Raw genomic sequence first — 27,357 nt, 5'->3', positions numbered from 1 at the left:
CATACATTTCCTTTACTATTTCTTGCTACTTTTTGCATATAAATCTTCATATGCCAGAATCAGAATTTATTTTACTTACTTACTTTGACAGCTAACGTCTCCCCTTTTCTCATTGCCATTCAGAAAACCCATAACATAACATGGACGTTTCTTAGAAATTAAGTAGGCAAAATGGGGGGGGGGTGGCATATAGCTTCATTAAAGTGAGTTATCAGTTATATAGAAATATATAAAAATATGTTTCAAATAAGGAATAGACTTTAAATTTCTTTCCATTTTAGATTATCTGATGCTTCTATTCTTTGCTGATAGGAATCATGTCTTGTTTGTTTTTTGTATCTTTTCCAGAGCTTAGCATTTCTTCATTATGCTCTCGGGCAGGGAGACAGGGCCAGACAGAAGCAGCTGAAGCTATGATTTTCTTCTTGTAGGTACTTTCTAGTGCAGACTCACTCTGCCAATATTTATTGGTAACTCCTATGCAATTTACAATAAAAACATTTACTTGGAATATTCAGAGTTTGACTGACTGTTTTCATCCAGAGTCATGTGTTCAGTGAGGATTTGATCCCAGGTTGTCCTGACTTGGATCCATTTCTATTATGCTTTGTGGCAAAGATCTGTGTGTATGCATGCGTGTATGTGTTTGAATCAATGAATCAGTTGTATAATGTTCTTTTCTTTTTTTTTTTAACATTTAAAATCAATGTTGTGCCACCCTTCTTTGATGATGTATTAAGGATGACAGAGTAAGATAGTTGATCTAGAAGGCTAAACTAATAATTTCAACTTTCCGTGATGCTTCCATGCAAACTTTAGGGTTGATGATTGAGCTCCTACCTTATTCAAATTTTCTCCATTATGAAACCAGTTCCAGGTTATGACATCTACAATTAAGTAAAGACCAAGCGTGGTTTATTTAAAATAAACCAGTGAATACTGAATTACATATCTGTTTGTAATTGAAGCATATATTCATACTTAACATTTGTGACCTTAAACAGAAAAACATTGTTACTTTGTTTAATAATAACAAAAAAACATTTTTTTTACTATTTCTCCATATTCCTCTGAATTTAAGGATCTAGGAATTAGATTAAGTATAATAGCGAAGGCTTGGCTGAAGATTATATATAACTATGTGAGGCAGCTGAGATTTCTTTAGTATAGATAACTAACTCCCCAGTTTTCAAACATGGCTATGGCCAAATCCTAAAAAGTTCTCTGAGGGACCTAAATATTAGTAATGCTGTATGAAGTGAAATCCAAGTCTTCTTAACTTCCCATCTAGCACTCTTATCTCTTCTGCCATGCCACCCCTTGGGTATTGAGGAGAATAAGAGGGTTATCTTGTGACTTTTGTTTTTAAAAAGGAGAGGACCTATAAATTCTATTTTTTATACTGAACCATCAAACTTTTGGTCTTGGAACTCCTTTTTACTCTTAAAAATTATTGAGGATACCACCCCCCAAGAAGTTTTATTTTAAAGGGTTTTAATTATTGATATCTTTGATATTGACTGTTAGATTAATCTTAGTATTATAATGAAAATAATTTGATTTTGTTGTATCCCCAAAGTCCCTAGAGCACACTTTAACTGCTGATCTATAAAATGGTATTCAACTAAACCTAAGATCTCTTCCAGATCTTGTATTTAAAAACTCCACAAATTTCAGAATGATTCTTCTGTCCCATTTCAGCAGAAGTGTCATTCATTTTTTAGGAACTAAAGTCATCCATTTGGAGCAACAGGGGTGTTGTGCAAATGAAGGAAGAAGTAGTATAACTCATAATTTTTGCTGCTTTTTTAGTTGCTTTGGTTTTATAGATATAATAAAAACAAGCTTATCTTTGGCTAAATTTGCATTGATATTTTGTGTGAATTTCATTCTGTACTATTCCTAGGACCCATTATAAATGCAGAAAATTAATACTCGAGACTCATTAGCTCTTATCCTGGGTTTATCTTGAACCAAAATAAAATCCCATATATCAGTGATGGCAAACCTTTTAAAGATGGAGTGCTACACTCCATGCCTTACCCCTCTGTCCCCCTCTAACACCCCCTGCCAGAGACCGAGTGTCGTGCCCCACTTCACCCTCCTGGCCCTCCTTTTTACCCCAGACAGGGGAGGGGAGGAAGTGTTCCCATTGAACTGCTGGGAAGAGGGAAGAGTGATGAGAGGCACTCATGGAGAGGAAAAGGAGATTGGACCCAGCACTCTGCTCCCCTCCAGCTATGTGCCATGCAGTGAGCTATGCTTCCCTCAAACCTACCTCGGATCACCTTCCCCATGGACTCAAGGCTGCCATCTGCATTGCACCCTCACATAGCATGTGAGCCAGCCCCCACCTTACCCTAGACAGGGATAGGAGGGGAGGGAGGAAGTGCTCCCATTGGGCTTCTGGGCAGAGGGGTAGATCAAGTGAGGAATGTCCTCAGGTACATGGAGAGGGGGAGGGGAACAGCTCCACCCCAAGTTGCTCTGGCTTTCTAATAAGGAATTCTGGTGGGCAACTACAGACAGAGCTCTGGTTTTTTTTTTGGCATGTATGCCATAGGTCTGCCACCAACGCCATATAATAATAACATTTTCACATTCTAATGCACTTCATGTTAAATTATTTTTTAAGAAAAACAATAAATGAATTGAGTATTAATCATGTACTATGTATGCATCATTGTGATAGGTACTTTGGATTCTAGGACAAAAATGAAACAATCCATGCTTACATTCTCCTGGATGAAACAAAATAAATACACATCATCACTAAAACTTTAATTCATCTAGAAAAGAATGGGTATTAAAACAATTTCAAGTTTTGAAACAAAGTGGAAACTAAGATGACCCAAAGAATAGAGTATACACTATCATATGAGGAAAAATGAAAATGGACAAAGAATTCTAATGGAAAAAACTTGGAATGAATGTGATATGTTTTATTATTAATTTAAGTGAAAATAATTACTGAACAAATTTCCTTTTTTGTTTGATAATTAATGTTAAATTTCTAATAAAACATTTTAATAAAGATTTCTTATGAACCTCTCCCCTACCATGTTACTTGAAGTGGTAGTACTGTGCCTGAAGACTTTCTCCCAGAAATACTACCTTGAAAATAGTAGGTCATCAAATAAACATTTGATATTTTTCAGATGTATGGAAAATAAAAAATAATTCAAAGGATTAGGAGATTACTTATGAAGAGATAAATAGTAAGTGTATTAATGATATATGTAATTGAACTTTATCTCTTAAAATTGTCAGATCATGCAAGTGCTTTTTGTTCTTTAATATTTCTCTGTTCTTAGTGTCCCCTTTTCTGGTTTCTGGCTTTAAATGAAAATTTCCCCCAACTGTATGCTTTATTATATTTTTATTCTTCCCAGTGTTTCTTCATAATACCGTGGGGCTATATTTCTTCTTCCCCTCCCCCCCAAAAACCCTTATTTTCTGTCTTAATATCAAATCTAAGAAGAGTTGGCAAGGGCTAGTCATTGGGAGTTAAGTGACTTACTCAAGATCACAAAGCTATTTGAACCTAAGTCATCCCCACTCCAGGCCTGACCCTCAGTTACCCTGACTTATATTCCTAAAAGAAATTTTATATCATTGTTGCTTCATAGCAAGGTGTTTTTTCTGGCATATCTTCCCAGAGCCTTTTATTAAAATGCTTTTTTTTTTCACTTCATAACTGTACACTCGAGTTTTTTTTCCCTTATGTTAATGTCCCTGTCACTACATAAAATCTGAAGCCTTATCTTCACTTATAATTGCCTGAATCTTTTTGTCCCTCTTTTATCTAAATTCCTTTTTAGCATATTCACCTATGGTGTAGCTAGAGGAAGAAAGATTTTCTTGTATAAAATAACATTACAAAGAATGTTTCCTAAAGCGAAATGTTTTCTAAAATTACATCATAAATTTACTGGTCTTTTTGATAAGGTTAAAATGTATTTTCTTCTAAGAAAAACACTTTTGACTTGTAGATGAGGTGCTCAATTGTTACTAAATTATTTATAATTCCTTTTTTTTTTTTTTGGTCATGTATCACAAGCACTGTAACCACTTGAATCAAAAACCTATTTAACTAAAGGAAAAGGATTGCAGAACTAGCTGGAAAGAAGTATTTCAGGTGGTTTATGTATATCATTTTATTACTCAAACATTTTGTATGTGCCTTCAAGTTTGGTGGGGGGAGTTTCAATACTGGAATGCTCATCATAGCTATATTTAAGCTTGATATTTTGTTGATCTGGAATGCAATTTTTAGCTTTAAATATTTTATTCTAATTACATTCAAAACTACTTGGATATACTTAGATTTTTTCCTCCAGGAATTGCACCTATAATTCACCTTATAACCCATGTGCTTTTCTTGTGATTGACAAAGCCCAAATCCTATTAGAGTAGAGAAAAAGTTTTTACATGAGGGAGGCCCAGTTTTTTCTTTTTTCTTTTTTTCTCTTTTTCTTTTCTTTAATGTTTTACTTAAGGATGATAGATAGACTGAGGTGGCCCTAATAAAAACTTGTGCAAAAGCATGAAATAGTAGACATATAAATTTAATCCTGAAGGCATTTACTAAAGTATCATGATAATTGTTATAAATGAATCCTGTCTCTTCCACTTTCCATACTAGATTTATTCTGCCCTCAAAGAGATGGCCTTTATTTGGTGGCCCTGTTAGACTCAAGTCTAGGATTGGTGAGGAAAATTAAATGAGCACATAATGAGTATTTATTAATTAGCTTTCCTTTTTTAGCAGTTCTCTTTCTTACCAAGCATATTTCTTATATTACCAAGTGGTGCAAAGAGGCTGGATTTGAAGTCTGAATGCAAGAACATTTATTATTTATTTATTGTATGCCAAGCATTTAGCAAAAAGCTGAGAATATAAATGTGAAAATAAAATTGTCTTGCCTTCAGGGACCTTGCATTCTAATTGGAAAGAGACAACAAATATTCAGTATGCCAGAGAAAAGGCCCTTTCTCCCTCCCCCCACCCCACAATCAAAGATATGATAAGGTAAACTGTAGGGCAGTCCTTTTACATGCCTTTTCCTAAGGAAATAGCAATTACAATTACAATCTTCAATTAAAGATATAGAAAGGCAAGGATTTCTTAGGATACTAAGGATCAGGATTATTATCCTGAGAGTGCTGTGCTCAGTGACTTAGTTCTATCCTGGCCTCATCACAAAGGCTCAAATTCATCTTGGCCACTGACATTGATCAAGTTACTTAATGTCCCAGAACTTCAGTTTCTTCCTCCTTTATAAAATGAGATGAAATGAGCTCTAAGGACCCTTCTAGCTCAAAAACTCTCATTTGAAACATGTAATTTTGTCTTTTCCTGTCTAAGACAAATCATGCTTTGCATTTATATAACATTTTATATGTTTCAGTTCTTTAGGATCATAGAAATTGAAATTTAAATGACCTGATATGAGAGAGAGAGAGAGAGAGAGAGAGAGAGAGAGAGAGAGAGAGAGAGAGAGAGAGATATCTCAAAGTGTTTTGCAGGCATTGTGCTAAGCATTTTACAAATATTATTTCATTTGTTCTTAACAATCCTAGGAAGTAAGTACTATTATTATCCCTGTTTACAGTTGAAGAAAACGAGGCAGATGGAAGGAAAATGATTTGTCCAGGGACACAAAATTACTAAGTGTATGAAGCTGGATTTGACTTCTGGTCTTCTTGTCTTCCAACAATGAACACCTTCAGTGATTTTTTTTTCTTCTCCAAATGAAAATACCACTTGAATTATATTTTTGTATATCTTACCTCATCTACATTATCTGCTCTTTTTTTGTGGTTCTAAATACTCTTTTTTGCTTTTACAGCACAGTATTTTTTTTTTTTTTTTTTGCTCTAAGGAATTAGGACATACTTAACATTTTAGTTCAGTTAGCACACTTTTATTAAGTACCTAATGCAGTGATGGTGAACCTTTTAGAAACCAAGTGCCTAAACTACAACCCTCATGCTGCATGTGAGCCCCCCCTGCCTTACCCCAGACACAGAAGGGAGGAAGCACTTCCATTGGACTCCTGGGCAGAGTGGTAGGTCAAGTGAGAAATGTCCATAAGCATGCTTAGAGAAGGGGAGGGGAGAAGCCCCCTCCAGCATACATGGCATATGTTCGCCACGTAATGTATTCCCAACACTGTGCTAGGTATTGAGTACAAAATGACAAGAGTAAAGCAATCTCTGCCCTCAAGGAACATCTATTCTATCAGGAAAGATAAAAATGTACTTTCATAAGCACCTATATAAGCATATGCAAAACAGACAAAAGCCAGTTTTGTTGGAAATTAAGTAGCAGCCTGGACATACAAGAAAGGTCCAGTATAAAAAATGACTGAGCTAAATTGGAAGGAGGCTTAAGCAAAGGTGAGAAGGAAACATGGTATATGGCAACATAGACAGGGAGTGAATACCACATAAGACGTACAGTAATAATGCCAATTTTACTGGACTGTGGAGAGTGTGTAGAAACTTAATATGTAAAGAGATTGTAAAGGTAGATTGGGGCCATGTTGCATGAGGCTTTAAATCTAAACAGAAGAATTTCTTTTTTATAGTGGAGGTAATAGGAGCCACTGGAATTTTTTGAAAAGGAGAACAATAAGACCTTCACTTTAGGAAAATTAGTCTGTGGAAAACAGATTGAATTAGAGAGAAGCATGAAGCAAGATAACCAGTTAAGAGTGTATTGGGGGGGGGGGCAGCTGGGTAGCGCAGTGGATTGAGAGCCAGGCCTAGAGACAGGAGGTCCTAGGTTCAAATCCGGCCTCGGACACTTCCCAGCTGTGTGACCCTGGGCAAGTCACTTGACCCCCATTGCCTACCCTTACCAATCTTCCACCTATAAGTCAATACACAGGAGTTAGGGTTTAAAATTAAAAAAAAAAAAAGTGTATTGTGGGAGCACCTAGATGGCTTAGTGGACTAAGAACCAGACTTAGAGATGGGAGATCTTGGGTTCAAATTTGGCCTCAAACTCTTCTAGCTGTGTGACCCTGGGCATCCCATTGCCTATCACTTAACCACTCTTCTGCTTTGGAATTAATATATAATATTGATTCCAAAGTGGAAGGCAAGGGTTTTTGTTTTGTTTTGTTTTAGTCTAGGAGCAAGATGATGAGGGCCTAAACCAGTCATGGCGAAACTTTAGAGACCTTAGAGAAAAAGTTCCCAAACTGCAACCCTTACCCCACATATGAGCCCTCCACCTTACCCTAGACAGGAAGGAGGAAATGCTCCCATTGAGATGCTGGGCAGAATGGTGGATAATGTGTGAAATGTTCTCGGATTCCTGTGGAAAAGGGGAAGGGAGCAGCCCCCTCTGGCATGTATGCCATAGGTTCACGTAAATGGGCCTAAGTCATAATGGTAGCTTACTGGTTAGAAAGAAATGGACCCAGGACAGAAGGTCTTGTGGAGCAAGATATGACAAGATTTAGTACCTGAATTGATGTTGAGCCTGAAAGAGAATGAGGAGTCAGAGATCATGCTAAGGTGGCATACCTATTGAATAGAAGTGAAAAAATAGAGGCGGGTTTGGGAGAAAGTTAATGAGTTCACTTGTGGACATGACATTGAGTTGGAAATGTCTAACCGGCAGTTGGTGATGGAGGTCTGGTCCTCAGGAAAGAGATTAGAGAGGTTGGATAGATAAGTTATCTGTATAGAAATTGTAGTTAAACCCATAGAACTTCATGAGAACCATGTAAGAGAGTTATAAATAGTAACTGTATTTAATAATAATAGGGGACTCAGGATAGAGCTTTGGGGTATGCCCACAGTTAGCAAGTGAGATAGGGATTGAACCAGGAAAGGAGATTATGAAAGGAATGGCCAGTTAGGTAGAAGGAAAACCAGAAGATAACAGTATCACAAAATTTCACTGAAAAGAGAAGAGTGATCATCAACAGCAGGGTTCTTTGCCACTTGTTTCTAGACCCATTATCCAGGGCTGAAGATTTTTCTGCCTCCTCCTCCTCTTCTCTCAACCCTCTTACCCTCTTCTTTACTACCCCACAATTTGCAATAGCAGAGATGGCTTTGTTCCTCCTGTGGACAGAGCTAATGTTGAGACCTCCATGCCAAGCCAGGAAGAAGAGACAGCAAATGAGCTAGGGGTGGGCAGGGCCCAGGAATATGGAAGTCTCAGATTGTGGGGAGGAGAAACACTGGAGAATGAGGTGAGATGACACTGCAAAATAAAGATTTGCAACCTCTTGCATTTTAAGAAGTCATTTTGTTTTGGATTCTGATGCTTTATAACAATTATTACAAGTTAAAATGAAGTCAGATTTATCATGGGGGGAAAAGTAGGATGTTTTAAGTGAATCTGGGAGAGCCACGTTTTTGGCACATCCTTTGGAAGCCACAATAATTTTTTCCAGGGTAACCACTAATAATGGATATTTACTAATTAATTTATTTGCCAAATACCTTGTTGGTTACAAAGAGTATGAGTCATGGTCCTCACTGTTTATATAGTGCAAGGAAGAACAAGAGTTGAGGCAAAAATTAAGAAAAACACTAAAAGCAATGAAAAAAGAACGAAAGATTTCATAGTCATCCAAGACAAGAAAAGATTTAACATGATTGGTTACTAAAGGAGTTGTAAAGGAAGTAATTACTTGAAAGACTTCAAGGAGAATACTTCAAGCTAGAATGTTCAGTTTTCACAAAGGATATAAGATTTGAGTTGGCTCTTGGATGATTTATTTAAGACAGAACAGAGGGAGAAAGTAAAAGTGAAACGACAAAACAAAGTATAATACTGTAGGATAGCTTTAAAGGAGTAAGACAGTTTGAATAAAGCAGAAAGTTTGGAAATTGTTGGAAATAAAGCAACCAAACTAGGTAGAAACCTTTTTTGGATGGACCTGAATACTAGGCTGAAGGATTTAAACTTTGTCCTATGGGTAATGGAGAAAAATGGAAGATTTCAAAACAGGTATGTGACTACAATCTTAGTAAGATTAAATTAGTGTAATAGGAAAAACACACCCTTGGATAGACTTCTTAGGAGAATTACCAAGAGAATATATATTAAATTCTTGGCATAACCATGAGTGCTTTAGTTATTAGTGTTTTGATTATTAGCAGCTTAGTGTAGTGTGGATAGTATACAGTATTTAGAATCAATAAGACCTCAATTCAGATTTTGCCTCTGCCTTTTTACTAGTTTTGTGACTAGATAAGCCACTCTAGCTCTTTGTCCCTCAAAAACCTCCCTAGATCTTATATCCTAAAATTTAGGTGGATTGAGATCTTTAAAAGTTTTGATTGCCAATGAAATCACAGGTTCTTCACATAATTAAGTATTATTACAATTTACCAGATGACTTGAAAGCTGAAAAGAATACAAGGAAGAAGTTATAAGGACCTGTATAAAAAGGTGGTAGTATGAATTAAAAGGAAGGAATGCATATAAGTAATTCTTCAAAGAAAGAATATATAACAATTTGGATAGAGGTGGAAAGACCATTGGCATGGGATGTTTCAAAGAATGAACATGAAATGGGCACCATGGTGTGATAGAAAGACCATTGGCCTTAGAGTCAGAGAAACTGGATTCACATTTCACCTTTGATACCATCTGTATAATTTGGGCCATTTCACTTAAACTTCCTGGAACATAGTTTCCTCTTATAAAATAAGGTGTTTGGACTAGGTAACCTCCAAGGTCCCTTTTATTACTAAATCTATGTGTGAATTATCAGATATGGGAAAGGAAGAAGTAAAAACGACTCCCTAAGATAAGATATTACAAAAACGGCATGTTTTGATTTAATTTGTACTAAAGGAATGAGTTTAGTTTTCTACATTTTGAGTTTGAGATAGGACAGGCATGAGCAGCTGGGAATGTGGCTTTATGAGTTAGGAGATGGGGCAGGGCAACTAAGGGGCTCAGTGAATAGAGATCCAGGCCTAGAGATGGGATCAAATGTGGCTGCAGACAGTAGCTGCATGACTTTGGGTAAGTCATTTATCCTCAATTACCTAGTCCTTATTGCAATTGGGCCTTGGAAAAAATACTTAGTATCTATTCTAAGACAAAGTATGGGGTTTTTTTTAAACCCTTGTACTTCGGTGTATTGTCTCATAGGTGGAAGAGTGGTAAGGGTGGGCAATGGGGGGGTCAAGTGACTTGCCCAGGGTCACACAGCTGGGAAGTGGCTGAGGCCGGGTTTGAACCTAGGACCTCCCGTCTCTAGGCCTGACTCTTACTCCACTGAGCTACCCAGCTGACCCTAAGTATGGGTTTTAAAAAAAGTTCAGGGAGAGGTAAAACATGAAGATCTAAATGTGGGTGGATATTAAGTGTCGAATTAATAACTATCTGTGACGGTAGATATGGTTTCAAAGGCAGAGAATGATCATTCAGTTCTAAAGGATGGAAGGAGGAGGTAGAGAAGTCAAAAGAGCTAGCTAGACTAATTGGAAATTTTTAATTTGTTTTGAACTGAGAAATCAGATTATGGTGTTTGTTAAAATTCTGTTTTTTAAGTAAATAGGTTAGGAAAAACAAAAGGCCTAAAGGACATAAGTTTTATTTTAGTACATGGACTTTGATATCTTTTGACTGCTTATAAGTTTGGGTTTTTGTGCCATACTTCATGTTTGTTTTTATCTTTGTTATAATCACATGAGGTTGGTATATACTTCACCTCAAAATAACTCAGGTAATAATGGACCACTATTAAAGTCACTTTCAGAATATCCTGTTTCTTTCTTGCCTGCCCATTTCTCACTTGTCACAAGATGTTACCAGTTGAGATATATTTAAGTTTGGTTGTATGGTTTAATATGGTTCACTGTAGTTGCTGAAAAATAGTACATGAAGCTGAAAGTCAATAAGTTATCCAATGTAAGATGTCTAATTGGCAGGTGAACATGCAAGATAACGGGTCAGGAAAGAGGTGAGGACTAGATAAGAACTGGAAAGCATCACACCATGAAGGTGATAATTGAATCCACGGGAACTGATGGGATCATTGAGCAAAATAGTATGAAAAAAGAAGATAAGACAGCCCAGAAGAGAGCAATACCCATGGCAGATGTGTGTATCCTAGATAATAATACAGCAAAAGATACTCAGAAAGAGTGTCAGACAAAGAGCAGGATAGAGCAATTTCATAAAAACCTAGAGAGAAGAGAATACCAGGGAGATGTGGATATTGGAGAGTATCAAAGACTGCAGAAAATTAAGAAATATTGGGATTGAAAAACTTGGATTTGGCCATTAAGATCATTGGTAACTTTGGAAAGAACAGTTTGATTTAAATGATGAGGTTGGAAGCCAAAATGTAGAGAACTAAGGGGAGAGGGGGAAGGAAGTGTAGGGAGCAGTTATAAATGGTTTTCTCAAGGAGTTTAAGCCACAAAAAGGAAAGGAGATTCTGGACAGTAGCTAGCAGAGAGGGATAGATCAAATTAAAGAGTTTTGGGAGGAAAGGGGTGGACATGGATGTGTTTCTAGGCAGTAAGGAAACAGCCAGTGGGCAGGGAGAGATTGAATTTTAGTGAGAAGAATGTGAGATAGAACAGATAATCTGCAGGAGAAAACAGGGTTGAATGGGAACACTTGTGCTATAATATAGAGGGCCGCCTTGGCAAGGAGACAGGCTGCTTCTTGTTAGATATGGGTGAAGGAAAGAAATAGTGGTGGAAAGTATCTGAGTAATGTGAGATGAGAGGAGGGAACTCAAGTGGTTTCAATTTTTTCAGTGAAATAATAAGGCAAGGTTCTCACCTGAGAGGGTGGAGGTAGAGAGATTCATAGGCAATTCCAGAAGGGAAGAAAAGGCTTGGAAAAGCCATTCTAGTGAGAGTTTGTTATTATTGTTTAATTATTTTTCATTCGTGTCAAAATGAGGAGTAAAGTAAGCTGTAAAAAAATTGTCTTGCCTCAATGAGGTACCAGCTGGGGATTATAGAAAATAAATTTGTTGTGATCCCAGTCAGCATGATTTTGTGTCTGTTTCCCATCCAACCCCCACCCCCAGTTTTATTCGGCAGCATGAGGAGAAACATACAACAGAGTAATCCAAGACTGAGGCTCAGTACAGCAAGATCAGCAATAGAATAAGGAGACAAGTTTCTCGAGAGGACAGTATAGAGTTGAACTGGTTCACTAGGGAATCAGGATGGAGAAGAGAGGAAATTATAGCCAGATTAGGGTTGATGGCCTGGGAAAGAAATGAGAGGTAGAAGGACTGAAAATGAGAATGAATAATAGGGTTCACAGAGAGAAGTGCCATGAAAACAGATTATAATCAGATAAAGGAATTTTCAGATTTAATGAACATGGAACTGTTCATTTGTGGGTCATGGGAAGAGCAACATTATGACTAACTGAAATGGACTGAAGGAATAGTTCGTGGGAAATTAATAAATTGAGGAATTGGGAAATTATTTTTAAAGAATATTAACATATGTTAAAATCCCTAAGTGAGAAGGCAGGAGTTGGAAAACAGTGAAAGACTGTGAGCCAGACACTAAATTCATTTGAGGAAGGAAGTTGAATGTCCTAGAGTTGGTATATAATCACCACCAGAATCTTGATTGGGTAATAAATATGGACTGAATGAATCTCAAGGAAAAGATTTTATTGGATAATGGTGTTAGAGGAAGAGCCTGGAATGGAATTCAAGGAATATCTAACTCTCCCACTACTTCCAGTGAATTGCCAGGAGGGTTGGGGTGGAGTATAATTGAAAGTACAACTAGTGCTAGAAAGAGTAGCCAGAGATACTGCATCATCAGGAAGGAGCCTGGTCTTAGCAAGTGCAAGATGGAGGGAGAGAGAAAAGAATGTCTCACTTTTAGAGTGAGACACTGGTGGATTTGGATTGAGAGGGATAGAAATAAAGGAGTTGGGTTTTAAAAGTGATAGCTAAATATTCAGAATCACTGGGTTAGGAGAAAACAACAGAGTTGGGAGTATGTCAGTCATTGAGAAATTAGTTCCATAGGAATCCAGCCTGGAGTTAGAGTTATCCAAAGGTGACAGGTAGCTGAGATAGTTAGATAAAAGGATTCAGGGTATGAAGGTGCCTACATGGAGGTAAGGCAGCTACTAGGGAATTGTAAGTGGTTCCAGAGGGTGCCAGGAGCTTGTAAATAAGTTTTCTTAGTGGTTTAATTCATTTAATCATGCATATGGATTTGTAAAAGGCTCTTAATACTTTTATCTTATTTAACTTTTACAACAATCTTATGAGGGTTTTGATTGATTTTTTTGATCCAGACCTTTCATTTCATCAACTTAAAAGAACTAGCTAGTGAGAAAAATGCAACTTTCAATTGCAGATTGGCAACTTCCTTACCACTCAAAGGTCTTAGCAAGCTTTCTTGAACACCAAGAAGTCAAGTGTCTTACCCACAGTAACAGGCACAAGGGATCACAAGGAGGACTACATGGATTCATTGTTTTTGCCATTTTATTGATAAGGAAACTGATTTGGGATAAATGAGAGTGGAAGGAATGAAACTTAAGCACTTTAGTTTCAAGTCCAATACTGTCCACTGTGTGTTATACTAATGAATAACTCAATGAATAGTATTGCTGGTACAGTGATTTAGCCACTGGCCTTCAAACTTTGGAATCCAGAGTTCACTAGATTTTTCAGCAATGTAGGCCAGCCTGGCCACTAATCTTGATGTTTTCATAGTACACACACCCACCATCTATGCCACTAGAAACATCTGGTAGTGAAATCTCTTTAGGCTACTTTTCTTTGGTATTTAAGCATTTGCCAAGCACATACTATGTTCTAGATACTGGGGATTAAAGTATGTTTTGATTTTAAAATTGTCTCCTTTTATCACTCGGCTTATAGATGTCACAATGGAACAGTTGAGACTTTTAAGATTCTTCAAATAATTTAATAATGTTGCTAAGACCTTAAGTCTCAGGGGAGTCAAATTGGCACATCCCTTCTACCATCACTTTCCAGATTAGCTTCAGAAATCAGCTTAATTCAAGAATTGGATATGATTTGAATTTTCAAGGTCATAAGCCCAGTTTTAACTGTTGAGGAAAAAAGGAAACATTGAATGTAGACAGTGCTGCCCCTCTGGGTACACAGAAGAGTTTTTGCCATTTCCATTATCCTAGGTAATGGAAGCTTCTAATGTCCCTTTAAACTCTGGATCAGCTGATTTTAAGCTTTTTCGTCTCAGGAGACCTTTACACTCTTAAAAATTATTGACGATCCCAAAGAGCTTTTGTTAATGTAGTTTGGATCAAAATTTACTGTATTAGAAATTAGAATGGATAATTTAAAAATATGTATTAATTCATTTAAATTAATAATAAATCTATCGATTATCAACTTGAATTGCTTTTTATGGAAAATAACTTTTTTATAAAAAGGTTACTCAGAAAAGTGACATTGTTTTACATACTTTAAAATTTCATTAAATGCCTAAGGTTAATAGAAGTCAGCTAGATTTTCTACTTCTCAATTTAATCTGTTGCCTTGTTATTTTGGTTGAAGGATATGAAGAAAATCTGACCTTTCAAAGTTGGGAAAGGGAAGACTATTTTAATAGATAAATTACATCATTATCATGAAAGAAATTTTGTAATCATGGACACCTTGAAAGGATCTTGAAGACTCACAGGGAATCTCTGGACCACACTTGGAGAACTGATGCTCTAGAATAGATCAATAATCTGCATTATTCTCTTGATCAGCAATCGCTTTCATATCTCAGAGCTACTTAAACTGGTTGTCCCACCCACTTCCCGTTTCCTTGGTGAACTGGATTTGGGTAGTTGTCATGTCCATTTTACAGATTTGGAAACTAAGACCCAGAGGTGAGGTCTTGTTCTAGTTCTTTATTTTTTTCTATTATATTTTGGGACCTCTATAATTCTGTTTCTGTACAGTACTGACCATGCCTTATACTTCCTATGTTCAGTAAATCTGTTAATAGATTTAATTACTCAAATAATTCACAGCTTTTTCCAAAAAAAATTTCTGCATTAAGAGAATTACAAACCCCCATTTGATATGTCTCACAAGAAAAAATTTCCTGTGAACCATAATGAAAAGGGGAACATCATAGAACAGTTATATCCTGTTCATTTAGAGAGAGTTGGTTCTGACCTTGGTTCTCTTTTATGAAAGAAATGGTAGCAAATCACTGTTTTTTAAATTTAATTAATGAATTTAGAATATTTCCCCAGGGTTACTGATTTGTATTCTTTCCCTACCTTTCTCCATCCCCTCTTCCATAGCCAATAGGCAATTCAACTGGGTTTTACATGTATCATTGATCAAGACCTATTTCCATATTGTTAATATTTGCAGTAGAGTGATCATTTAGAGCATATATCCCCAATCATATCTCCATTGAACCATGTGATCAAGGAAATGTTCCCACAATTCTTTCTCTGGATGTGGATAATGTTCTTTCTCATAAGTCCCTCAGAATTGTCCTGTATCATTGCATTGCTGCTAGCAGAGAAGTCCATTATGTTAGATTGTGCCATAGGGTATCAGCCTCTGTGCATAATGTTCTCCTGGTTCTGCTTCTTTCATTCTGCATCAGTTCCTGGAATTTATTCCAGTTCACATGGAATTCCTCCAGTTCATTATTCCTTTCAGCACAATAGTATTCCATCACTAACAGATAAATCACAATTTGTTCAGCCATTCTCCAATCAAAGGGCATCCCCTCATTTTCCAAGTGTTTGCTACCACAAAGAGTGCAGCTATAAATATTTTTGTATACACATTTTTTCCTATTATCTCTTTGGGGTACAGACCCAGCAGTGGTATGGCTGGGTCAAAGGGCAGACAGTCATTGAAAACCCTTTGGCCATAATTCCAAATTGCCTTCCAGAATGGTTGGATCAATTCACAACTCCACCAGCAGTGTATTAGTGTCCCAATTTTGCCACATCCTCTCCAACATTTATTGCTTTCCTTTGCTGTCATATTAGCCAGTCTGCTAGGTGTCAGGTGACACCTGAGAGTTGTTTTGATTTGCATTTCTCTAATCATGAGGAATTTAGAACACTTTCTCATGAGCTTATTAATACTTTTGATGTCTTTATCTGAAAACTGCCTATTCATGCCCCTTGTCCATTTATCATTTGGGGAATGGCTTAATTTTTTTTGTACAATTTATTTAGTTCTTATATATTTGAGAAATTAGACCTTCGTTATAGGTTTTTTGTTATAAAGATCCCCCCCCATTTGTTGCTTCCCTTCTAATTTTGTGTTCATTTGATTTTGTTTGTACAAAACCTTTTTAATTTAATATAATCAAAATTATTCATTTTACATTTTGTGATATTATTTATTTCTAGCTTGGTCTTAACTTCTTTTCTTTCCAATAGATCTGACAGGTATACTATTCTTTGTTCACCTAATTTACTTATAGTTTCCTTCTTTACATTTAAGTCATTTACCCATTCTGAATTAATCATGGTATAGGGTGTGAGATGTTGATCTAGACCTAATCTCTCCCATACTATTTTCCAGTTTTCCCAGCAGTTTTTGTCAGTGAATTCAGAGAAAGAAAACTACAGACCAATCTCCTTAATGAACATAGATGCAAAAATCTTAAATAGAATACTAGCAGAAAGACTCAAGCAAGTGATCACAAGGATTATTCACTTTGATCAGGTGGGATTTATACTGGAAATGCAAGGGTTGTTTAATATTAGGAAAACCTCCACATAATCAATCATATCAACAACAAAACCAACAGAAATTACATGATTATCTCAATAAATGCAGAAAAAGCCTTTGAAAAATATGATACTCATTCATATTGAAAACACTAGAAAGTATATGAATAGAAGAGCCTTTCCTAAAAATAATAAACAGTATATATTTAAAATCTTCTGCTATGGAGATAAATTAGAAGCCTTCCCAAAGAGATAAGGAGTGAAGCAATGATGCCCTTTATCACCTCTATTATTTAACATTGTATGAGAAACCCTAGCAATAGCAATTTGAGAAGAAAAAGAAATTGAAGGTATTAAAATAGGCAATGAGAAGACTAACCTCTTACTTTTTAAGACTAACCTCTTACTTTTTGCAGATGATATAATGGTCTACTTAAAGAATCCTAGAGAGTCAACTAAAAAAGCTAGTGGAAATAATCAACAAGTTTAGCAATACAAAATAAGTCCACATAAATCATCAGCATTTTTATATATTTCCAAGACAACTCACCAGCAAGAGTTAGAAAGAGAAATTCCATTTAAAATCACCCTAGATAACATAAAATATTTAGGAATCTATTTGCCAAGACAAACACAGGAATTATATGAACACAACTACAAAACACTTTCCACACAATAAAAGCTAGATCTAAATTGGAAAAACATTAATTGCTCATGGGTAGGATGAACTAACATAATAAGAAAAACAATCCTACCCAAATTAATTTACTTATTCAGTGCCATACCTATCAAACTACCAAGAAACTTTTTTATTAAATTAGGAAAAAAATATAACAAAGTTCATTTGGAAGACAAAAAATCAAGACTATCAAGGGAAATAATGAAAAAAAAGTGAAGGATGGGGGCCTAGCTGTACCAGATCTTAAATTGTACTATAAAACCATGGTCATCAAAATAGTAAGGTAATGGCTAAGAGACAGAAGGGAGGATCAATGGAATAGACTTGGCATAAATGTCCTCCATTTGTTTCAGATTATATATGGGTTTTTCTTTTGAGTTGTAAGTGCCCTCAGTGATCTTATTTTTTAAAAATGCTCTAAAATAAGAACAAATCCTCACACTTCAATATAAAAAAAAAGGTTTTCAGCAATATTTATTACTATACTTCTTTTAAAAGGAATAGTCCACCAGGTAAGATGAAAACCAGAAAAGAGCACTGTCATGAAAACCCAAAGAGGAGAAAGTGTGCAGGAGGAAAGTATGTTCAGCTGTGTAAAATTTAGCAGATAGGTGGAGAGGCAACTTTAAAAGATTTTTAGTAACTTTGGAGAGAGTAGTTTCGTGACTGATGAAATTGGAAGCCAGATTGCAGAGGGTTAAAGTATGAGTAAAAGGAGAAATAGAGACAAGAGAATGTTAAGTTGACTGGGTATGATTTGGCAGCAATTTCCTTGGAAAAGATCTGGGGGCTTTAATAGAATGCAAAAGTATTCAAAGTTAAAAGTATGATATAGTAGCCAGAAAGCTGATTGGATTCCAAGTTACTTTAAGAGAGGCCTAGCTTCCATTAATAAAGTGATGAGGGTCTAGCCACATCTAAAGTATTGTTTTCAGATGCTGGTGGAGCTATGAATTGATCCAACCATTCTGGAAGGCAATTTAGAAATATGCTCAAAGGGCTTTTAAAAGAATACATGTCCTTTGACCTAGCAATACCACTACTAGATTTGTACCCTAAAGAAATAAAAATGTTTCTACAAAAATATTCATAGCCGCCCTTTTTGTGGTGGCAAAAAAATGGAAAATGAGTTGGTATTCCCTAAATTGGAGAATGACTGAACAAATCGTGGTATCTGATGTTGATGGAATACTACTGTGCTGTAAAGAATGATGAACTGGAGAATTTCTATATGAACTGCAAGAACCTCCAAAAACTTATGCAGAGTGAAATGAGCAGAACCAAGAGAACATTAAACACAGAAAATGAAGCATTGTGTAACAATCCAGTGTAATGGACTTTGCTACTATAAGACAACCCCTAGGGATCTATGAGAAAGAATGCTATACACATAGAACTGTGGGAATAGAATCACAGGAGAAAAACAAATGACTTATTTATTTATATGAAAAATGTTTGTGGGGTTTGGTTTTAAAAGATTGCTCTATTGCAAAAATGAATAATATGGAAATAGGTATGTGATAACATTTGTATAATCCAGTGGAAGTGTGTATGGGATCCAAGAGGGGAAGGGGAAGTGGGGAGGGAAAGAAAATGAATTATGTAAACATGGAAAAATATTTTTAAAATAAAATATTGTATTCATATTTGGGCATTACAGATTAGGGATGCTCTTGATAAAAAGAATGTACCAAAATACTGAAGAACCTTAAGTCTTTGCCACATGATTGTTCATTGAAGAAAATGGAAATGTTCATCCTAGAAAAAGGAAGGCTCAGGCAGTTCATGATAACTTTCTGAAAGAATTGACAAGTATTTTCATTGTGGAAAGGGGATAAACCTTCTCTTTGGCCCCACAAGGGAGAAATCTGAAGCAATATATGAAAACTATAAAGATTGAGATTTAGTTTTCTGATAAGAAAAGTGTTCTTAACAATTAAAGTTGTCCAGAAGTAGAATGGGCTGTTTCATGAGGTAGTTGGTTTCCCCTCATAGAAGTTCTTCAAGTTGGGAGTGAATTCTGAATCCTATTTCTCGGTCCCCAAAGGACATGCCATAGGACTATATTATAACAAATACAAGACTAGCATGAGGTATGGCTTACAGTACTATTGCCTTTTGACCTTCCCCACCTAGGAACTAGTTTTTAAGACATCAGGAAATGTTTCTACCTGTTCTGGTACAGTGACTGAAGATTTTTTTCCTTCTGGAAGGTATGCCATACTTTGAGCAATAGTGTTGGTTCTAGTTATTTCTTATACAGAAAGCATTTTAAATTCTTTAAATATCCTTTCATAGTACGTAGGTTTATTGGGGGGGGGGAGTAGAAGCAGTTCTGCCTTCAGACATCATATCACAAGGCTACAGTGTATTTAAACCACTGCTAGAATAAATAGATTCAGATCTCTCTACTCTTCTAATTAACTTCTCTTTTAAAAAAAATTCCTCAGGATATCCGTTTTCAAATTATATACTTTATGGAACTTGAACCATGGGACTAATTCTGAAAGAAAGGAAGAAAATATTTGGAAATCCATTTGTATTTCAAGGCCTTTAACCATCTCACTCCATGTTTTCTATGTACCTGGATCTCTCATTCCTTCCTTACACAAACCAAACCCTTCTTTAATCAGAGCAGTCTATATACCTATTCATTAAATATGTCTTGTTGTGAAAATGAAATTAGCTCACCCCTATTCATTCTTTAGACTTTAGCCCCCAGGAATATGTCACCCCACCCAACTTAGAATCAAGTAGCAAGGGGGGAGGTCTGTGACCCACATGTGATAGTGACAAATCAAAAACAACTGACCCCTCAGCAGTCCAAAACAAGGCTGAGGCTGCCATTTGTCCACGTAGTACTGGGGTTGGAAGCAAGAAGTGAAGAAAAGAACTATCTTTTAAATATGATGGTAAGTTCCTGTGAAGGGAATTTTTCCCTTTGAACTTGGCCTTGGAGAAGCTCGGGTTGAGACCTCATACTGCTTCCCTTTCAAATGACACATGGGTAAGTTAAGGCTGATTCCCTTTTCCTTGGCGTTTCTGGAGACACTAGCCTCTCCGAAGAGGCCTCTTGTCTTAGAGGAGGCCTTGTGCTAGAAGGCTTGTTTAATTAACCTCTGTGCCCACCTTGGCTGGGACCTCTGAAGCCCTGCCTGGTTTGGGCCTTCGGACCAGGCTGTAGTAACACTCACTATCTCTCTCTCTCTCTCTCTCTCTCTCTCTCTCTCTCTCTCTCTCTCTCTCTCTCTCTGTCTTTCTCTCTGTCTCTCTCTCTCTCTCCTCCCTCTCAATTAGGTTTGATTAATTATATAGGTTTGTTTTTAGACTTATAAAATGTCTTTTCTCAGTGCAAGTGGCTCCAGGGACTTTGAACCATCACCAGGAATAAAAGATTGGCTTTCTTACCCCACCTCACATCCCTCTTTCTTCTGTCTCACTCAAGAAGTAGAGAGTAGTCTGGTAGAATCAGTGGAAGACTGACTCAGATATTCTGTAGAGGAACCTAATTACCTGTGAAGGAATAGACTTACCCATATAACTAACTAACGGAGTCTTCTCAGTGTCCTTGATACCAGGAATTACCTGAGGCTTCTCAAGACTCCTAAACTCCCTCTTGCACCTAATAAAAATAGTCTTTATCTAGCTTAGAAGACAAATAGCTATTGACAGGCAGCATTCTATTTGCCTAATGCTCCTGTTTAAGTACTAAGTAGTGAAATGTTCAACAAAAATTAACTAATTTAGTCTGTGTTGTGCCAGAAGCCATCAAACCCCCGACCCTGTATGATATGGTTGCAGGTGGGAATCTGAGGACTGCAGTTCTCAGGGAGGATGGAAGTACCCACTCAGATTCCCCTGTGTGACCTCTCTCTTACTAATACACTCTATTATTGGAATTATAATGATCAATAACATTACTCAACCCCAGGGAAATACAGAAGAATAGCTGAAGACTACCTAGGGTCACTATAGACTTCCAAGAAAATCTCACTCTTACATATAATGATACAGAAATTCCCCTAAAAGTTACTTCTTAGCAATCCAACAGATAGTGAGTTAATGCTAAATATTCTAAAACCCCAACAAAACTGTACTTGGATTTTTCACTTCCATGTACAGGAGCTTGCATAATAACAGGCCAGGACTGTTTCCAAGCCTCCACTCCTCCCTGAGCCAGAATGCTAAAATAGGGAAGACAATGGATGAAAAGTTACCTTCCAAGTTAAGGCTGACACGTCCCATTACACTGGACTGTTTTATTAACCCCATAAACTAGAGAACACATCAAATATACCTTTGAAAAACATTGGAAAATGATAGGCTCTTATTGGAATAAAACTTGGGTTAATTGTATCTTTTGAAATCTGATTGTGTATCTGGTTAAGTGTAGCAAATAACTTGATTAATTATGTAATTGAATAGAGCAAAAAAATAACTATCCTTAGCTTAATTAGTTATTGTAAAGAACCATTATTCTTAGCCAAAACGCATGTCCTGTACCTCACGGATGGGTGGAAAAATAATTTCTGGCCCAATTACCAGCTACCTTCGTGGTGAGAACATTTCCTGTAAAGATTTGCATCTTTTTTTTTATGAAAGAAAATAGAATAATTATAGAATGTCAATCAAACTATTTTGTAATTTAGTAACAGTTAATGTATGGACTCATTATCTCCAAGAAAAGATGTATGTTGAAAATGAAATTCCATGCCAACCATTAAAGTATATAAAAATAAAGACAGCCCAAGCCTGATCAGAGCAGTCTCTGTGATGCATGTCTGAAACTCTGTCTCTCATTTCTTCTCACCAACGCTGTCATCCTCCGAGGGACCCCTGGTCCTGTGGGAGCTGGTCTCCCACAGTGTTGCAATCAAAGGAGAAATGACATTCTTATAATTTTTCCTTTTTATATAATATTAGAAACATTGTCTTCAATTCTGTAGCATCCCTAAAAGGGTCTCCTAATTCTTCAGGTTATTAAATGAATGCTCTTACTGAGAGCATTCTCAAGCAGTTTGGGCAGGAGTGTGTGGGTATGGGTGGATGCTGGAAAAAATTCTGTATAATAGTTTTTGTTAACCAAAAAAGTTTTCAAAATAAATTTATTTCAAGGTCATCTCTTAAACTGGAGGAGTTGGGCATGTTTTCACTTTTAATCCTATTTAGTATAAATTTGTACTTTTCAGATTCAGCTATTTTTTTGTCTCTTAACAAATATCAGGTATGCCATTCATTAAAAAAGACCTACTTTTAGACTATTTTGCCATTTCTTTGTGCTAAATCTTTCCTTGAAAGGCTTCAAAATGGGAGAAGTTGACAGAGGCAAGAATATTACAAACAGAAAAACTCAAGAATCAGAGGCAGTTTTCTAGAACCCTGATTCTAGCAGGTTCCTATTAACCAGTGTCTTCATTTTCAGAAGGCTTGAGAAGAAACATCTGATTTATTCCTCTTTGATTTGCAGTTCTCGATCAAATTCCTTGGATAGCAACTCTCATACTGAAGAGACACTCAGTAAACGGAAGCGAATGGATTCTCCAGCCACCTCCCTCTCACCCTATGACAGCAGTTGTATTGCTGCCCGAATCCGCCCTCTGTGCAGATACAGGAAGCGTAAGCTGCTCCGGACCAATGCAGTCTCATACCTCAGTAGAAAGGTAAATGCAAGTCCTGTATCACATTAGCTATCTGACTGTAACAGTTGATGATGCATGGATTTGGGGATAGCATTTCACTCCAGGCCTAGCACTCTATACCCTGGCCCCACCTAATTGCCTCTAATATATCAGTGGCATCTATGTGCTATAAGTTGAGGGGAACCAAGAATCTATAATTGTGAGTATATCTCGGTATACCTCCTGACAATCTTTTTGAGATCAAAAGCAGGACTTTCTAAAATGCTTTAATAGTTGTGAGAGTCTATTAGAGCTTTCAGGGTGGAATTTTTTATCTTAAAATAGTATTTTAAATGACATTCTGGCGGTGACAGTATTAACAATGACAGAATTTTAACAACTATACAGTCCTTAGCCAATGTCTGGAACATGAAAGGTGCTTAATAAATGTTTACTGAATTGAATACACATTTTGATTATTTAAAGAAAAGCATAGTAAAATCTCATTTTAGAAAGCTTATTAGCTTATTAGACTTATTTCTAAAATCCTTAATAATATCTCATGCTTTTAACCACAAAGGGAGAATTCTTAATTCAAAACTAGAGAAAAATATTGATTAGGAATTATTATTTAAAACTTTATATCTCTTTCCTGGCTTATTAAGGGAGAAATAGTTTTGTTACAGGTCCTTATAATGTTGCTATGTACCTTTCATTAATTTTCTTTAGTCCTAATAGAAACATAGCATTCTCATCTTGTCTCTTCATTTCAACATGTAAGTAGTTTGTTCTTAGCAGAGAAAATTACTGAACAATGTATAAATTGCTTCTTCCCTCAAGCCCAGATCCCTTCAAAAGTCACACAATAAGGTTCTCTTCAGAATTTCTAAGCCAAAATATTGACTGGTTAACTTTTTACCTAGTGTATTATTTCTCCTTTTTCAGCCACAGAAACCCCTTACCGTGAAGTGCAGCTGTGAATGGCCTCATACTTGTATCTTATGTGAATGTAAGACATCTGTGAAGCCTATAGATGTCAATACTATGACATTAAAGGAACGAATTGCAGTGTTGGATTCCGGCTTCCATCCTATTCTCTCACTTCCTCATGGTGAGTAGATTCCTTCTAACTTTGAAACTGGAAAAAGGCATTTTCTCCTTTTTTTTCCCTTTAGGATCCTTTCCTGTTTATATAAAGAGTCTGAGAGAATTCCAGCAAGATGATAACTTTCAGGAGTGATGTCAAAACTTAGTTTTTCCTGAACTACCTGAAAACAAAGACAAATGCAAAAATGAAAGAACATAAAAAGAGGGAGAAGAAAAAAAACTTTTTTTAAGAAAAGAACAAAAAAGTAAAGAAATAAGAAAGCAAAAAGGAATACAATGGGGTTAAATTTTAAAGTGAGGTGAAACCTCCAAAAAGAAAAAAAAATTTGACTGGTATAACTGCTACCCTTATACTACAAAAAAATGAATATATCAAGAACCTCCAGTGATTAAGAGACAGAATAAAATGTATTTAGAACAGATATTTAAAAATTAGCAATTCTTTCAATAATTTCTAAAGATGAATATAAAAACTATTAAAATTTTAAAAATGGAAAAAACTCAATAAAATAGACTCTAAGAATCATATTAAATGGGAAAAACAATTTAAAAAAAAAACGCCCTAAAGTTGAAATGAAACAACAAGCAACAGAGGAGAAATGGAAAAAAAAAAATGAATTTTAAGTCTCTATAAACAAAAGCAGGTTGATCTTAATGAGGAAGAGAATTATTTGTCTTCTTGAAAAACACAAGTAAAGAGTTTACCATATTCTAGAAATCATAAAAGAAAATTGCTTTGAAATATTAAAAATAGAGTCCAGAGTGCAAATTAATAGTATTCACAAGACAATAACAGTAATGACCTTGAGCTTAATGCCCTTAGGAATGTAGTTGTCAAGTTCCTAGTCTTAAAATAAAACATAGTCTTTCCAGCTACCAGGAGAAAACAAATTGCAAATAAGCAGCTACCAGTTCATACGTGCAAAGAAAACTAAAAGAAGTCTGGAATTCACAATATTGAAAATCAAGGCAAATTGTCCTAAACTACAAGATTATTTCTCCAGAAATTATGAGCATTTTATATTTATAATCAAAGCAAAATATGATTCTTTTCTGATGAGAAATCCAAAACTGGACAAAGTCTTTGAAATATAGATTGACCAGGCATATAAAAGTAATCTAAAAAGTAAATTGAAAGACGTATAAAAGATGCTTAAGATAGTAGAAAAGAAGTGAAAAAATCTTTTATTATTTTTAATGTACATTTAGTCTGAGAATCATTATTTAAAAAGAAGTTAGGAATTTGAAGAATGAATCATTTAGGGAGTGGGGTAGCTGGGTGGCCTAGTGGATTGAGAGTCAGACCCTGAGATGGGAGGTCCTGGGTTCAAATTTAGCCTTAGACACTAACTAGCTGTGTGACCCTGGGCAAGTCACTTAACCCCCATTGCCTAGCCTTTACCCCTGTTCTGCCTTAGAGCCAATATCCAGTATTGATTCTGAGACAGAAGGTGTAAAGGTTTAAAAAAAAAAAAAAAAGAATGTATCACTAGAAAAAGGTCATATAACTAGAAGAAATATAACTTAAGGAAAGAATATACAAGGGAAAATTAAATACACTTTACCCTTCCACATCATGGCTTTCCCACAAAGGTTTCACTATATTGTGGATAAGACGTAAGAAAGTAAATGGGAATTTTGGGGGGAATTTTGTGGAAGCCACAGGTGACACACAAAGGCTAGAAATGGGGGCGGCTAGGTAGCTTAGTGGATTGAAAGCCAGGCTTAGAGACGGGAGGTCCTAAGTTTAAATCTGGCCTCAGACACTTCCCAGCTGTGTGACCCTGGGCAAGTCACTTAACCCCCATTGCCTAGCCTTTACCACTCTTCTGCCTTGGAGCCAATAGAAGGTAAGGGTTTAAAAAAAAAAAAAAAAAAACAAGCAAAGGCTAGAAATGTTGACGTTGATCTACATATAGACTATGAACAAATTTTACAGTAGAGTACTGTAAACATCCTATAAAATAAAAAGAAAAAATTTAGATTTCTTCTCTGGTATGAAGGGAGGCCCAAAAAATTTTATTTGTATTTTCCAGATTATGGGGGAGCAGCACCCCTAACTTCTCCATAATGTGGAAGAGATACCGATAATATTTTTAAAAAACAAGAACTTAGGTAAAAATTAAACAAGTAATTTGGGAAACATAATAAGGATTTTTTTATTTTATTTTTATTTTTTTTATATTTTTTTTAACATTTATTAATATACATTTTTAACATGGTTACCTGATTCATGCTCCTCCTATCCCCTTCACCCACCCACCCATGGCTGATGCGCATTTCCACTAGTTTTGTCATGTGTCCTTGATCAAGACCAATTTCCAAATTGTTGGTAGTTGCATTGGTGTGGTAGTTTCCAGGCCACACCCTCAATCATGTCCACCCCGACCCATGCGTTCAAGCAGTTGTTTTTCTTATATGTTTCCTCTCCTGCAGTCCTTCCTCTGAATGTGGGTAGCATCTTTACCATAAATCCCTCAGAATTGTCCTGGGTCATTGTATTGCTGCTGGTACAGAGGTCCATTACATTCAATTTTACCACAGTATATCAGTCTCTGTGTACAATGTTCTTCTGGCTCTGCTCCTTTCGCTCTGCATCAATTCCTGGAGTTCTTTGCAGTTCACCTGGAATTCCTCCAGTTTATTATTCCTTTGATCACAATAGTATTCCATCACCAGCATATACCACAATTTGTTCAGCCATTCCCCAATTGAAGGGCATACCCTTGCTTTCCAGTTTTTTGCCACCACAAAGAGTGCAGCTATGAATATTTTCATACAAGTCAGTTTATCTATGATCTCTTTGGGGTACAAACCCAGCAATGGTATGGCTGGATCAAAGGGCAAGCATTCTTTTATAGCCCTTTGAGCATGGTTCCAAATTGCCAGCCAGAATGGCTGGATCAGTTCACAGCTCCACCAGCAATGCATTAATGTCCCAATTTTGCCACATCCCCTCCAGCATTCATTACTCTCCCCTTCTTTCATTTTAGCCAATCTGCTAGGTGTGAGGTGATACCTCAGAGTTGTTTTGATTTGCATTTCTCTAATCATTAGAGGTTTGGAATACTTTCTCATGTACTTATTGATACTTTTGATTTCTTTACCTGAAAATTGCCTATTCATGTCTCTTGCCCATTTATCAATTGGGGAATGGCTTGATTTTTTATACAATTGCTTTAACTCCTTGTATATTTGAGTAATTAGACCCCTGTCAGAGTTTTTCGTTATAAAGATTTTTTCCCAATTTGTTGTTTCCCTTCTGATTTTGACTA

General features: G+C 36.2%; 1 protein-coding gene across 1 annotated transcript in view; it reads left to right on the top strand.

The window, feature by feature from the left end:
* Positions 1 to 27,357, top strand: part of LOC123253732 (KAT8 regulatory NSL complex subunit 1-like) — a 168,263-nt gene that overhangs the window by 97,948 nt on the left and 42,958 nt on the right. Inside the window, exons 5-6 of the mRNA XM_044682913.1 lie at positions 22,825 to 23,017; positions 23,921 to 24,086. Coding sequence (XP_044538848.1) covers positions 22,825 to 23,017; positions 23,921 to 24,086 — 359 coding nt within the window. The remainder of the gene's footprint in view (positions 1 to 22,824; positions 23,018 to 23,920; positions 24,087 to 27,357) is intronic.

Source organism: Gracilinanus agilis, chromosome 1, assembly GCF_016433145.1.
Source record: "Gracilinanus agilis isolate LMUSP501 chromosome 1, AgileGrace, whole genome shotgun sequence".
NCBI classification, from domain to species: Eukaryota; Metazoa; Chordata; class Mammalia; order Didelphimorphia; family Didelphidae; genus Gracilinanus; species Gracilinanus agilis.
Note: the sequence above shows the minus strand (reverse complement) of the source record. Positions and strands in the feature narration are given on the sequence as shown.